General features: G+C 34.0%; 2 protein-coding genes across 2 annotated transcripts; one reads left to right on the forward strand and one right to left on the reverse strand.

Annotated features, from left to right (window-relative positions):
* The first annotated feature begins 932 nt into the window (after positions 1 to 932).
* LOC145563295 (polyadenylate-binding protein 2-like) lies at positions 933 to 6,169 on the forward strand. Its single transcript, XM_081623742.1, has 6 exons — positions 933 to 1,185; positions 1,362 to 1,464; positions 2,108 to 2,175; positions 5,212 to 5,403; positions 5,499 to 5,629; positions 5,891 to 6,169. Exons 1-6 carry the CDS (start codon positions 1,060 to 1,062, stop codon positions 5,937 to 5,939), a joined length of 669 nt encoding a protein of 222 aa, XP_081479868.1. The 5' UTR covers positions 933 to 1,059; the 3' UTR covers positions 5,940 to 6,169.
* Positions 6,170 to 6,449: 280 nt separating this feature from the next.
* On the reverse strand, positions 6,450 to 13,289 carry LOC145563275 (ABC transporter G family member 1-like). The gene is made up of 8 exons (XM_081623723.1): positions 12,617 to 13,289; positions 8,862 to 8,941; positions 8,285 to 8,749; positions 8,090 to 8,179; positions 7,855 to 7,980; positions 7,561 to 7,755; positions 7,378 to 7,464; positions 6,450 to 7,266 (listed from the first exon to the last, which is right to left on the reverse strand). The coding sequence occupies exons 1-8, from the start codon at positions 13,113 to 13,115 to the stop codon at positions 6,613 to 6,615; spliced, it is 2,196 nt and encodes a 731-aa protein (XP_081479849.1). The 5' UTR covers positions 13,116 to 13,289; the 3' UTR covers positions 6,450 to 6,612.
* Between the last annotated feature and the right edge of the window lie 1,598 nt (positions 13,290 to 14,887).

Consider the following 14,887-nt stretch of genomic DNA (forward strand, 5'->3'; position numbering starts at 1 on the left):
CTATCTAATCTGCTGCTCAGTTTGTCTCTCTATACACATGCCTGATGCTCCAATTGTCGAATTTTGTCAAAAGAATGCCAGAGTCTTCAATGATGTTTTGGATTTGCCAAGGGGTGGACCACTTACCTATTATTGCATTGACAATAAGTAAGTTGCCACCTTCAATTTCGATGTTTTTGAGACCCTGATGAAGTGCTAACATAATGCCTTTGTGAAGAGAAGTTGCCTCTATGACAAACGCCTTTGTGTTTTCTAGATTGAAGGTTGCTGCCGAAACTAGGGCACCTTTGAAATCCCTAATGATGACGCCTGCTGTTGCTGACTTGTTTCGGACCGACCCATCAAAATTAAGTTTGAATGCCTAATATGTAGTTTTAGATACTACGTATATTGGAACATATGTGATATGTGTATAGTTATTTAGTTCGTACCAAAACAAAGTTTGGCGAAGAACTCACGCACTTATCTTGTTACCTTGAGGCTACAAGTTTAAGCCCCACCAATTACATTTGCTTGAAAGTAGGGGGTTTCCCTTACCTTCAGCCCTCACTTTCATTTGAGGCATATTTATGAATATCGAATGCGTATAAATAAGAGGTGTCAAAAGTACACCCGACCCAACCAGATCCGAAATCAACTCGTAAAATATCCGATTCATATTTGTACTTGTATGGACATAATAGTTTAGTACGACTAAACTTTAAAAATTGACTCGATTCGAACTCATCAGACTCAATCTAATCATTCGAATTGACACCTTTAATATAGATAAATCATCCAAACGCATAAAACGTACTCTTACACCCGAGTTTAAAATAGACGTCCCGGGTCATACTTTGTCAAACAGCCCAGTGAAACTTGAAAGTACCAAGCCCATGATTTCAACTGAAATAGTCGTAGTTATAAAGAGTAAAGGATTCTTTATAACACCTGTAATGTCGTGAGGCAAATAAATTCCGCAATTCAACCCATCCATTCATTCATCAACTTCTCTTCCAAACGTAAGCGACACTTTGACGAGCTGAGGAGAGAGAAAGTAAAAGCTAGAGAGAGAAAACCATGGATGAAGAAGAGCATGAGGTCTACGGAGGTGACATTCCTGTCGAAGGAGATTTGGAGGGAGACTTGGATGCTACCAACGCCGACGTCGACATGTCTACCGGCGACGATGACGCCGCCGTCAAGGTTTTCTTTTCTTTTATTTTTATCCTTTATTGTTTCAATTTTCTCTGTAATTTGTTCTTATTCAAGATTTCTGGTGATTTCTGTTGATTTTTGTTGATCAATTTGTGTTTGGATTATTGAGTGTTTACGGAAACCCTAGGATTGGAAATCGATTGATGTTTGATGTTGTGTTTTAGGAGCTTGATGAGATGAAGAAGAGATTGAAGGAGATGGAGGAGGAAGCTGCTGCACTTCGTGAGATGCAAGCTAAAGTCGAGAAGGAGATGGGTTCTGCTCAAGGTTTGGATTTATCACTTGATTTTTTTTTTCTTTGTTTATAGGTTTTAATTTACGTGCAGCTTTTAGAGTTTTGTATTGGAATTAATTATTACACTGTGTGATTGTTTGTTGAGGATAACATTGATTTGTTGTCTAGTTTTTCAGGAAATATGTTTCTTCCTAAGTCTAGTCATATTATTCATTATTTGATTGACTAATTTGTGATTGGAACGATCAACTTATTTTAACTTTAAATATGAATGGAAATACTGCGTTCTAAATGAATGAATACGCTGAATTTCGTGTCTGACAATATTTACCTTGTGGAGTTAGAGTGTGCATATAAGGTCCGTCTTTGTTGGATGCAATACCGTCACCTTTATAGCTTTACTAGTATAATATTTCAAAATTTAAAATTTGGAACACTTAGAAGGATACCATATCTTATCTGTAAATCGATAATGTTAGTGAACTTAGTGTAAGTGTAACACTCTCTTTTTTAAGGAAGTTGCTATTTGGTGGTTAGCTCAGTTTTGAACTTATCTTCCCCTCCTAATCTATTTAAAAGTTTCATTTTCTTGTTCATTGTGACATACTTAATGTAAATTTTTTATTTTCCAAAATTTTACTTCGATTGTTCCTCTAACAGTGGTTATCTTATCAGATCCTGCCACTGCCGCTGAACTGGCAAACAAGGAGGAGGTGGATGCACGGTCTGTTTTTGTTGGCAATGTAAGTATCTCTTTGCAACGCTTGTATATTATGGGTTGTATTAATTTGTGTATATGCTCTCATCACTCTTTTTGTCAACAATAACAACAAAACTGGATTGGCTACATGAGCAAAGATGTCATCCTCATGAGTTGTTCATGTGGATCCTTCTCCTATTCCCACTCTTATCCAATGCAATATGATCCTGTTTACACATGTTTCATATCCCTTTTCACCCTTTTATCAAAGTGCCTCTGTTGGTGTTGGATGTATCTAAAACTGCTAAACCTCTGCAGTTGGATTCTCATCTTCTTATCCTTGATAACTTGACCTTCTCATTAAACCTCTACCTCCAAATATTGGCCTATATTTAAATTTGCTTGTCAAAGTTTGGTTACTATGATAAAGGATTTGTATGATATGCATTGAATTATAGTTGAAATACTAATTAGGTCTATCTTAAAAGACAATTCCGTTAAAGTCTCTTAATGATCTTGACGATTAGTTAAAAAATAGTGACAAAATAAAATACTCTTTATCTAAGTTCAACAACTATTGACCATTAAAGTCAAATGTGGTCTATCGTTATGAAGTTGATTATGAAATGCCAAATTCCAATCAATTTTATATTGAAAGAAGTTAGTGGTGATCTTAGCGGTATCTTTTCAGGTTAATGGGATATTATACCTATATTTGTCCAAGGCTGCTCATGTTTGATGAATTTACATTTGGAAACCATGGTAACTTCCTTGATTGCAATGTTATATATTAATTGAAACTGAGGTAATTTCCTCACTACTCCACTACTCTACCCAATCTGCCCTCAAAGAGAGAGAAGAGACAAAAGGAGAAAGATGTAGATAGGGTTGAATTCTAGCTTACTCTTGTTGCTTTGGATGTGATATTGACTTCTTCTTGTGTTATATGGGGAATGTTTACTTTCTACTTCTTAGTTGGTTGTGTCAGTTAAACTGTGTGATATACCCTTTTTATAAGTGGTATCAAGTTTTTGTAATTAGAAATAAAGATGGTTATACTTATTATGAGTCTGGCTTTAGTTATATTCCTTTGGGAACTCATCTCACAAAACATTGACAAGAGCTTACTTGCTGGACTTAAGGACCATTTTCTCTAAAAGTTATGATTAATAGATTTAGGTTTCCTCAAATCCTGAATTAGTGTGTTCTAATAGCGTATTTCCAGCAGATCATTTGTCTGCTGTATGCATTTGCTGATTGTGGTCCCATGAATCTTCCATATACCCTAATATACTCCTTTATTCATATACCATGTATCTTGTGGATTCTTGTATCTACTTAAAGCTATTTTGCCCCTCACTCTGTTCTGCTGGCTATCTCAATGCATAATACATTATATTTTTTTTTTTCTTTATGTGCTGTCCACAGTACTGTTTTCCGTCATATAAAGCATCATATAATTCTTTGAGTATGTCGTGGTTTGACTTAAATGTCTCACTATGATCGCAGGATTTTTCTTCTTCATCAAGTTCCTTTTGTGATTGTGTCTTAATGCTGGACTTGGTATTGGAGCTTGGTTGGCATAGTTTTCGAAATAGATTTATGTTGGGCATTGAAAGTCATTTGTTTGTTCTGTGATTTAAAATGTTGGAAAAAGATGAAAAAAGGGAAAAGAAAGTAAAAAAGAAGAAAAAAGAAAAGAAAGGAGAAAACAAAGAAATTATAGAAAAAAGGGAAAGGGAAAAAAAAAAAAAAGAAGTGGAAAAAGTTGAATATATTTAAGTCCCCCAGAAAGAAGGAAAAGAAAATCTTATTGTAAAAAGAACATAAGGGGATTACAAAAGTAACTTGAATAATTATTTGGTGATCAAATATTTTTTCCTTTTTTTTTTTTTTTTTCATTTTTCTTTCCAAGTAGAGTGGGGGAATTGAAGTTGGATAAATTGTAAACTGGTATGAATCTGGTGGTGGTCATAAATTCTTCTAGTCAAAGCCACTCGTGCAAGACTCCTGCTTTCAAATGCAGAGGTGCGCCACTTCAACTGGAGCTAGGTGTGGGGAAAGTGCCCAGTGGCGAGCGTTGTTCCCAAATCAAAACGTCACTTGCAGGTGTGATGATGGATGCTGTAAAACATGTGCCTTTGGCCATGCAGTTCTCAATTGTTATTGTCCTTTATTGTTGCAAGGGTTACTAATTGTAACCTACTGAATGTGAACAAAAAGTCGTGTTTTTATTTCTGTTGAAAGAAAAAGAAAGGGGCAAATGGTAAATCTCTGTTTAGTTTACTGCTTGGTTTATTATTGTTGATGTGTTTCAAGTTAAGAATTATAGTGTAGAGGATACAATGAAACTCGTTCACAAGTCAAGAGTTCACAAAAATATATCTCAGTGTTTATCTTGGAGATGAAAAAGTCTTTTTTAGTTTACACGAGGGTTATTTTTGTTAAGATAGTTGGAGCTTGAATTTTATATGCATACGTGAGAACTATGTATGCTATTTCTAATAGTGCAGTTTGTGGGTAAAGAGTCTGGTTAAGGGTAAATTATCAAGTTTAGATGATTTCAGCGTTTACCTCTGCTGCAAAATTTAAAAGGGGAGAGAATAATGGGAAGGCATGTGGTCATATAGGTAAAGTACACATCTATAATTAAAAGGCACGCGAGTAATTTCTGAGTCATTGATGATGGCTCTTGAACTTTGATTGTACTGCCTTGAAGAGTTCAGCTGTTACTAGTTAAGCTTTAAAGTCTTATTCTCTGGCTGCTTCTCAATTCTAACCTCATTCTTGAATCTTAGACTACTCGAGAACCCTGTGTCCTAAAGACTAATTATTAATTAGTCTACTAGGAAATATGCTTGGATTTGGTTACCTTGGCTCCTCTCCCTAGAGTCCCTAACGTTTAATTCCTAGGTCACTGCCCAAGAGGCCAGTGAATATCCCATGATGAACCATATCACATAACTTTCTTGATGCATGTTAAATCCACAGCTCTGTTTTTCTCTCTGTTTGTTGCATAATTGTCTATATTTTACTAATTTTCTGCATGATCAATTTGGACTGTGTTAATATTTCTCAGGTTGATTATGCATGCACCCCTGAAGAAGTTCAGCAACATTTCCAATCTTGCGGGACAGTGAATAGAGTGACCATTCTTACAGACAAGTTTGGTCAGCCTAAGGGTTTTGCATATGTGGAATTTGTTGAACAGGATGGTGTTCAACAGGCGCTACAGTTAAATGAATCTGAACTACATGGTCGTCAATTGAAGGTATATTTGATGGGGAAGAGAGGAAGGGGGGTGGGGTAGGTATCATTGTTTATAGCTTGTTAATCACGTCAGTGTTTCTATTTAATTATTTGCAGGTGTTGCCCAAGAGAACAAATGTGCCAGGCATGAAACAATTTAGGGGAAGACGTTTTAATCCTTATATGCCCTTCCGTTCCCGCAGACCGTTTGCTCCGCCTTATTTCTTTAACCCATACGGCGGCTATGGGTATGTAACAAATTCTTTTTGGGGTAGTATTGTTCTATCATCTGTAGTATTGTTCTATCATCTGTATAATAGTGGCTTGTTATTGTGAATGGAGTTCATACTTTCCAACTCAGTAGAGCTTATTCATGCATGTATGTTACAATGTTGCATTTACTCGATCATTGCTTAAAGTGCTTGCTGTAAATAAGTTGCTATGTTATTTATGTGATAAATTATTGACTATACCGTTACTGATCGATTCCTCGCTGTGATATACTGCAGGAAGGCTCCTAGATACAGAAGACCAACCCGATACATGCCGTATTACTAGAAGAAACTCTATCTGCAGTTCTGCATGATAGGATTCATTGTGTACTACTAAGTTTTTACTAATAGAAGAAACATTTAGTTACTGCTGCTTATGTGCACCTTCAGTCCTTCAGATGTATGACATACTTTGGAATTGAATACTTGTGAATTGTGATAGACGTATGTCCTCTCGTACTTTGACTTATTTCAGTTCCAACATAGTTACCTTCAGTTAATCAGGAAATTTTGATCCTGGATTGGAGTGTCATGCGAACTGCATTACTAATCCCTCTATTAAAGTTTAATCAAACTAGTTGTTGGATATATTTACGCTTGTCGTATCTCCCCAGTAGAAAGGTTAATGCTTATATAATCTTTGTTGGTTCTTTACTTCTTTTAAATAGTTCTACGTCAGTTGAATAATTCCAGCTTGTCAAACAATTCGAGAATTATTTGAGGTGAAAGATCTCTAATGCTTATAATTAAAAGGTATTTAGGAAAATTTCAAGTGTGTATGTATATACAAGCACAATAATAAAACCCAACTTAATTTTCATTCCAAATTGAATTTATAGTTTTACACAAAATTTACTAGTATAAAAAAAATCACCTCACATTTAGCAAAAATAAAGGGAAAAAATACATATATTAAAATATAAATAAATAAATAATAAAAAAACATGCTTAGAATTATGCTAAGAATTTTGCTGGATTTGTTTGGAATATTGAGGACCAGACATCAAAGCTCTAATCACGGGCTTCAGTTTTTCAGTAGCCTTAATAATTCCCAAAAACATTAGCCTGTAAATCACAACCATACCAAACAAGATTGCAAGGTCTACCCATTTTGAGTACCCCATTTCAACTTGCCACAAGTTTTTAAGCACCTCTTCTCCTGTAATGGTTGCTGTACCGCCAACTAGAGCATTCGGAAATGTCAGTCCTTCAAACTCATTCTTGTAGAACCCTTGATTCGCGTACTTGTGGAACGCAATGTAGTACATAGGGTACTTCCAGAAGGGGTTAGGGAGGTCATTAGGCAATCGGAAAAACCCTCCATTTAGCATCATCACACCTTGAATTCCTGCCCCGGTTATTATACCCATTAGAAAGTCCGGGACTAAGCTTGCAACTATCATCATTAGGCTTTCGACTAACATCATGCACATAAATAGTACTAATGCGAAGTATACAAAGTGGCCGAATCCTCTTTGAAGGTGTACTAGATAGTAAGCCATTGCTCCTGGGATTAGAGATATGATGATCAAGTAAGGGATGGATGATATTGTGTTCCCTACTGTGTAGGCTGCAACGCTGTAGTGTCCGTTGAGTCTTTCTCTTTCGAATATCTAGCAACAAACACAGATGAAGGTATTAGCATTTTTAATAAATTCTATAAATAAAAAAGTTTGTCATATATATTTAACAGTATAAGATATGAGTACAAGCAATGTTCTAACCTTCATGTCCTCGACGAATGAAGGAAACCCTCCAATTGCCATAAAAGTCAGGAAAGCTGCGACAAACATGAGCATTGCTCCTCTAGCCTGTAAAAATTACACAACATTCTGTGTTATTTACATACATATGGAAGATTTGGTTCATTTTAGATGAAAACATGTGAGTTTTCGGTATATAATCACCTGAATAGAGCCATAAGAGAGGCCAATATCATAAAATATAGTCCCTACACATAAACAAAGAGCAATGTAGATTCCAAGTCTAAGCCAATAGTATCCCAAGTCGCGGTACATATTCACAAAAGACCTCTTGGTAAGAACAATCGATTGAGTTATAAAACTAGCATGTTTCCTTTTCGATTCAGTGGAACTTCCCTCCTGCAATAACAATATCAATCTTTTAGAGTTCTACCATATAAACATCATAATGAAGCATTATTAGTCAGATGGATTAAACCGATTTTGAGCCAATTTTACCTGTTGGCATATCATTGAAATGTGCTGTTGAACTTCTTGGTAAGTTTGTGATGTTTTGTATGAATTCACAAGAGTGTTTATAACTTCTTCAGTGCTCTGCTTCCCATTTAATCCTTGTTCAATATCCTAAAACGAGTGCACCAAGTCACACAAGTTCAATAAATCATACATATGCCTTTTTTTCTAGCTAGTTTATAGCATACAAAACATATTAAATAGTTTGAGGAGTACTTACAGCTGTTTCGAAGTCCTTGTTGATGGTTCTTAGGTAGTGATCAGAAGGGTTTCGCATGGTTGGGCAGGGGAATCCACTTAAAGCGAAAAACTGCTTAGACAAACATTTGTGTTAGAAAATGATCTTATAAAATTTTACTTGACTAAGAAAAAATCGAGCCAAAATTGTATACAAATATGCACTTAAAAGCGTTACCTCATTAGCAGCTGAAGCCGAACCAAAGTAAACAACCTTTCCACTAGAGAGTAGACAAAGATTATGAAATAGCTCAAAAACTTCACTACTAGGTTGATGAATTGAAGCAATAACCGTCCTTTGATCCTGTTTCGCAAGCTTGATGATTCGGCTCATGACATGGTAAGAAGCCGCGCTATCAAGGCCACTAGTAGGCTCATCTAAGAACAAAAGTCTTGGCCTAGTCAAGATTTCAATGCAAATACTAACTCTTCTCTTTTGTCCACCACTAAGACCTTTTACACTCCAACCTCCTATTCTTGTGTTGACACAACCTTGCAATCCCATGTCTCTAATCGCGTCATTAGCTCGTTCGATTTTCTCAGCTTTTGTCATTGAATCAGGTAATTGAAGCTGAGCTGAGTAATATACTGCTTCTTTTACCGTTAGTGTTGTCATTAGTGTGTCATCTTGAGTAACATATGCCTAATAATAATGTATTATATGCTAAGTTAGATAGTTCAATTAGAATTTTATGAAAATTATACAAATTACATGCTTAATGCTTAATAAGGTGTTTGTATATCATCTTACGTACCGAAGTCCCAAAAGCAAGAGTTTGTTTACGACCATTAATCAAAATCTCTCCTGTTTGCCTTGTGTTTGAACCTAACCTGCCTGTACATTTGATGGAAAGAAGTCAACAAATGTTTATTCATAAGTCAACTCGCAATGTCTTAGTCGTTTAAAATGTTCAAATTAAAGAAAGATACAAACTATTTTACAATGGTTACAACAATTTTGTAGTTTTTACCCACTAGACCACTATAATGTTTTAATCACAGCTAACAGCTATACATCACATTTTATATTAAATTTTTAGAAATCGCGTTATTATAAATTAATTGGAGCATATATCAAGATGTCACCATTAATTATTGTAATGATTATGCTTAAGGTATTACAAGTTACTTGTTTAGTAAGTTATATTAACTCCAAAATTGTTTATTAGCTACTTCAACATTCTTTTTGCAACTCAATTAAAAACTAAAATAATGAACATCTAACTATTTAAACACAATCAGTAATGTTGACTTTCAAAGTGACATGCATGCATAGCGCGCGCCGGGTAGTGTCTAATCTAATTATAAACGACGATCCCCGCACTTACTGAGCACGTCGCCTCTTTCCAAGCAATTTTAAAAATTAACATAAAGTAATCAATTTGTTAAATTTGGAAACAATATGAAATGAGTCTGGGCAACCCGAATAAGGAGGAGGAGAGTTTGGTTCACAAACAAGGCTTTGGAGCTTCCATACTAAAACCAATTGGCAATAGTAGGAGGTACTCCTCTACCTTATAAAGTGAAATCATCTCTCCTCTTTTCTCCAATGTGGGACACTCATAAGTGGGTTACAATGGGTTTCAACACAATTAATATTACAAACATGTATTATAATAAAAATTAGAAAAATGTATACATAACTATTAGGGGTTACATATAAGTATTAAATATACTCTAGAAAATTGTTTAAATTTAGAAAAGCATGACAAAAACACACTAATTACACTGATTTATGCATGTTTTTGTCATAAAAATTACTGTAATGATTAATGGATTCAATTTTTCATATGTAGCTGATTTGTAGTTGTAATAGATTAAGCTACCTTCGTTTCAGTGTACTATTCTTAACATTTACTACGTATTAGTGTATAAGATAGAGGATAAATGGATAAGTACATAATGTAATTAAGTTAAATCAATGCAAACTAAGACAAAAGACAAAACACAAAAGTATGCAAAATAATATAGTGAAAGACGTATATTGGTATATATGTACGTAGAATGTAATCCGATTAATCTCTAATGGTCTTACCAGCCAAAGCATCCAAAAGAGTGGACTTTCCACAACCAGAAGGGCCCATAACAGCTAAAACCTGACCAGGTTGAGCATAGCCAGAGACACTTTCTAAGATAGGCTGTCGCCCACCATCACCACCACCACCCGTGACTGTTATTGATAAATCTTTCCATGTCAAAGATACATGACCTTTGCTACCTTTATGTTCATTATCATTAATGATAACATTATCATGATCGCGTACTATTAACCTTGTATCTCCCATTTTCTTCTCCTGATCAATACAAACTTTATTCTTGCACGAACTAGTTGTGCACGTAGGAAGAAATAAGGCTTAAGGGGAAATTAGAGAGATGGGTTTGTAATTTGGCTTAATTTCAGAATTAAGAAGGATGTTTGTTTTTATAGTAATTAAAATTTCTTCGACCAAAAAGGTTTCTCCTTCGGAGGCGCCGTCAACTTGCACGCGTCATTCCCCGATTTAAACTTGTGCACTTAACAAGAATTAATTAAGTTAATCAATACCATAAATCCATAATACTATTTAATTAGAGGAGATTTAATTCTTTTGACCCTCTTTTAATTAATTTATTGGTTTTGCATATTATTACTATTATGGGCAACCTGGTCCTACACTTATTTTAAAATTAAATTAAATTTGATCAATCAGAATGTTTAACATGCAAGTGGTATATAAAAAGTGTTTTAGCCTGTTTGACAAAATTATTTGTCATGTCATGAGCACTAAGTAATTGTTTAATGTTATTTGAAGTTACTAAGTTAGAGATTAATCGTTAAAATTGTTGATTCAAACAAATGTCAACTGTTTAGTAAAACTAGTTGTGGATTACTAATTAAAAAGACAAGGAAAGGACAAAGTCAAAAACCCTTAAACAAGTAAAAATATGATATTTAGGGCTGATTTATTATACTCCATAATACAGTATAGACCTCCCATTAATTTCTTACATACGGCGGCTATTCAAATTGCCATAAAAATCTTCTTGTACATACATTACTATATGTGTGAAGATGAGATATTGCGGATCAATATTAATACAGTAACAAATAAAAAAATATAAAAAATAAAAAGTAGATGGATGGATCGGACTGGGACTCGGAGGTTGTAACACTTGTAAGTAGGTCTCATGCATTAAGTAAGACGAGAAACTATCCGTTTCGTTTCAATACAATATTTTTAAAATGAAAAAAAAAATATATATTTTATTTAATTGTACTCGTCTATAATAGATAAACTTTGCATTATTAAAACGTTTTTAAAAATGTTTATGTGTAACAAAAATCCGCAATATCATTGTATCACATCATCATTTAAGTAGCATTGTGTCACGTCACCACTAACATTGCAACAACTAATATATTACATGTCACTATTAGCATTATATTCTACAAATTTCAAACATTCTTACTATCTTTAACCAATATTAATTCATGTCATTCACAATAATTTTTTATGGAGTATTTTTTAAACAACGTACACATTAATTCCTATGTTATCAATCTTAATTACCTGTAAAATGGAATAAGGAGTTAGGTAAGTTGCAAAATATTTAATTAATAAAAGGATTCTTTCTAATTATACCAAATCATTGATACAGCCAAATCGTTGTTTGCTTGCAAGATATAGGAAGTGGTCACCAGATATTTATTCGATTATTGGTGGATAAAATCATAATCTTCCATTCTTCATGTGCTGGTTTTATTACATTATTATTAAACCAATAAAGTTTTATTTCTTTTAGTTATCTAGTTGTGATCCCTACCCACTAGTTTGGCTAGTGCCAGGTAGACCTAGTTATTGGGTGGGTCGGGTGCGGGTCGGTTGCGGGTCAAGGTCAAAGAGGGTCACATTTTATAGGGTCAATATGGGGTCGGGCCAATACGGGTCGCAGGTTGATAATGGGTGGGCCAACAAAATATCAATTAAAATAAATATTGGACAAAGCTATTATTAAATACATATGAATACAAATTAATCTATACAATTATTTTTACATTATGTATTTTCTTTATCAACTAAATTGGAAAAACATGTTGCTCTATATTGACCCTACCCAATAATTAAGGGTCATTTCCATTAATAGCCCTGTCCATTAAAAGCCCTATAAGTTTGGCCCTGACCCTATTATCATTGGACTACCATGTCCAATAACCACCTCTAGTGCCGGACCATAAATAAAGTTTTTTTTTTTTTATTTTACAAAATACGGACTAATCAACTTTTGGAGAGGATAACCGAGCTTTAATTAACTGGCGATCACTTGTACCTTTAATTAATTTCTTAATGTACACTAATTGTACTTTGTACTCCGTATATCGTTATCAACTTCATTACCTACCCCATACATGATATTGATACGGAGTACATACCAACGTAAGCCAAAATTAATAAAATAATTGACCAAATGAACAAAGTAATGGAGTAACAATACATAAAAATAAAGTTACTGAATTAATAGTAAATCTTACCAGCCAAAGCATCCAAAAGAGTGGACTTGCCACATCCAGAAGGACCCATAACAGCCAGGACTTGTCCAGGCTCAGCATAACCCAAAACACCTTCTAAGATAGGCCGTCTTTGCCCATCAACGACACCGCCTTCGCCACCACCTTCTTTACCATAACTAACCGTCACCCACAAATCTTTCCATGTCAATGACACTTGATCATTGACATCATCACGATGCTCCGCCCTCGAGGGCGGAGCATCGTGTAAAGATATAATAGTTTGAGGAGGATGAGGTAAAGACAACGATGACGAATTCGTATTAGTGTTAGTAATAGCACTAATACTACCGGTTAAGCTAAAGGGGAAGTACCTCCTTAAGCTACTAGAATTCCTCCTTAAAATCTCAATATCATTATTATTTCCCGTTTTCTTTTCTTCAGGAACATTTTTAGCTAAGGGCCTTGTTGGGCTTGGGCTTGGGGTCCATCTTGGTACGTTATTTGTGTATATTTCTTCCATTTTTTAACACAAGTTAAGTTTTTGTTGTGAGGGATTTGAAGGGACGGGATGAGATCACGAGAGAGGGGAAAAAAAAATTGAGTCTTGCATTGAAGCGCAGTCTAGATTTAAGATATATATAGACTTGTATATTTTCAACTCATACTACACTTGTTAATTAAGTACTCCGTATTAAATAATAAATTAAATTTGAGTATACATAGGATGTATAATTGAGTAAGACGTACGGTACCATTGAAGCTTGTTATATAATTAATGCTCCATAACACATGCTAATGTCACACATTAATAAAATATACTTCGATTTGTATATTTTGAAAAGCACAAAAATAGTATATGGGACTAACATTATAAAACGCCCAAAAGAGTTAAACACTTAACTTTACAAGTTTTTTTTTTTTTTTTTTTCTTTTTTTCAAATTTGTCATATATATATATATATATATATATATATATATATATATATATGAATTCCGATGCACGCTTCAATTTTGTAATATTGATGACTAATATTGGGTGCGCCCTAACTTAAATTTATCATGGTATCAAAGTCATACCTGCAATTTAGACCTGTAACACAATGGGCCAATTTCGTAGAATGAATCACAAATGTGAGCCTATTGCGGCTAATTAAGGCATCTCATTTCGATTCAATGAAATATGTGTTGGGATTATTTCGCTATCTTGAGAGTGAGGGGTAGCTTAAGTGGTTAAAGCTTCCCTCCCGGTTCCAATAAATCTTGGGATCGATTCTCACCCCGCCCTTGTGGCTCTCTAACTAAACACCAAAAATAAAATTATTTCGCTATCTTGAATGGAAACTTTAATTGGTATCATTGTCATATCTACAATTTAGACTTGTAATATGTACGCACTATAGGCAAATTTAATAGTAAAATGAATTTCACATGTGAGCTTAAGGCATCAAACTTTGATTATAATTTTTGTCAATATATGATTAAAAACACAACTATATGAGAAATATTTTTTGTTGATTATATCTCAATCAATGTACTACCTATGTTTAACTTAGTTCTACCCATTGTGTACATATAAGAAAAAATATTACTCATATTAAATTTCTCTAATCAAAATAGAGAGGAAAAATGTCGTTGCAAATAATATGAAAAAAAAAGGTAGTATTTTTCAATTGCCAAAGGAAAACGAAAGGAATCATTACATTGAAACATCAATCAATTAATATCAGTAAAGTGTATAAATGGGTTTGAAAAAAGACGTTCAAAGGGTAAAATGTGATCATTTTGGATTGAGATTATTGTTTTACTTTTAAACTTAATAATCAGTCTAATTTGCACGGCCTTGCATTGCATGCGTGTAACGTACTTGAGTGAAAATCGATTACCAAATTGAGTAAACAACGATTACCAAATTGAGTAAACAGTCAACTACGCGCAATAAACAATCAAACTTAATGAGTTTGGTTTCTCCGTTTGACTCCCTTCTTAAATCTTAAGAGTGATGATTAATTTTACAAGTAGACGTATGTAAGAATATGAACAAAAACAAAACATTTTCTTTTTCATATATCATAAAATAATGTCTAGGGGAACTCTTTGCATAATATATGTAATAAAGAAAAGGGATGTCACTTAGCTTATTGATTCATATTACCCTCATTTTAAATTATTTGTAACAATTTAACATAATATATGAGTTAAAAACGTCTAATCGGTGTAAATGTTCTAAAACAGAGGTAATAGATTTTCACTCGTTGTTTTCAAGGAACGATAATAATGATGATAATTTTATAT

This window comes from Chenopodium album, chromosome 1, assembly GCF_948465745.1.
Source record: "Chenopodium album chromosome 1, dcCheAlbu1.1, whole genome shotgun sequence".
Taxonomy (NCBI): domain Eukaryota; kingdom Viridiplantae; phylum Streptophyta; class Magnoliopsida; order Caryophyllales; family Amaranthaceae; genus Chenopodium; species Chenopodium album.

Bases quoted from the DNA above. Each gene is read 5' to 3' on its own strand.
- LOC145563295 (XM_081623742.1), top strand. From the start codon at position 1,060: ATGGATGAAGAAGAGCATGAGGTCTACGGAGGTGACATTCCTGTCGAA. The intron at 5,404-5,498 runs GTATATTTGATG...AATTATTTGCAG, and splicing joins TACATGGTCGTCAATTGAAG to GTGTTGCCCAAGAGAACAAA. The intron at 5,630-5,890 runs GTATGTAACAAA...GATATACTGCAG, and splicing joins AACCCATACGGCGGCTATGG to GAAGGCTCCTAGATACAGAA.
- LOC145563275 (XM_081623723.1), bottom strand. From the start codon at position 13,115: ATGGAAGAAATATACACAAATAACGTACCAAGATGGACCCCAAGCCCA. The intron at 8,942-12,616 runs GTAAGATTTACT...TCAAATGTACAG, and splicing joins TCTTTTGGATGCTTTGGCTG to GCAGGTTAGGTTCAAACACA. The intron at 7,756-7,854 runs GTAAAATTGGCT...TTGTTATTGCAG, and splicing joins TTTCAATGATATGCCAACAG to GAGGGAAGTTCCACTGAATC.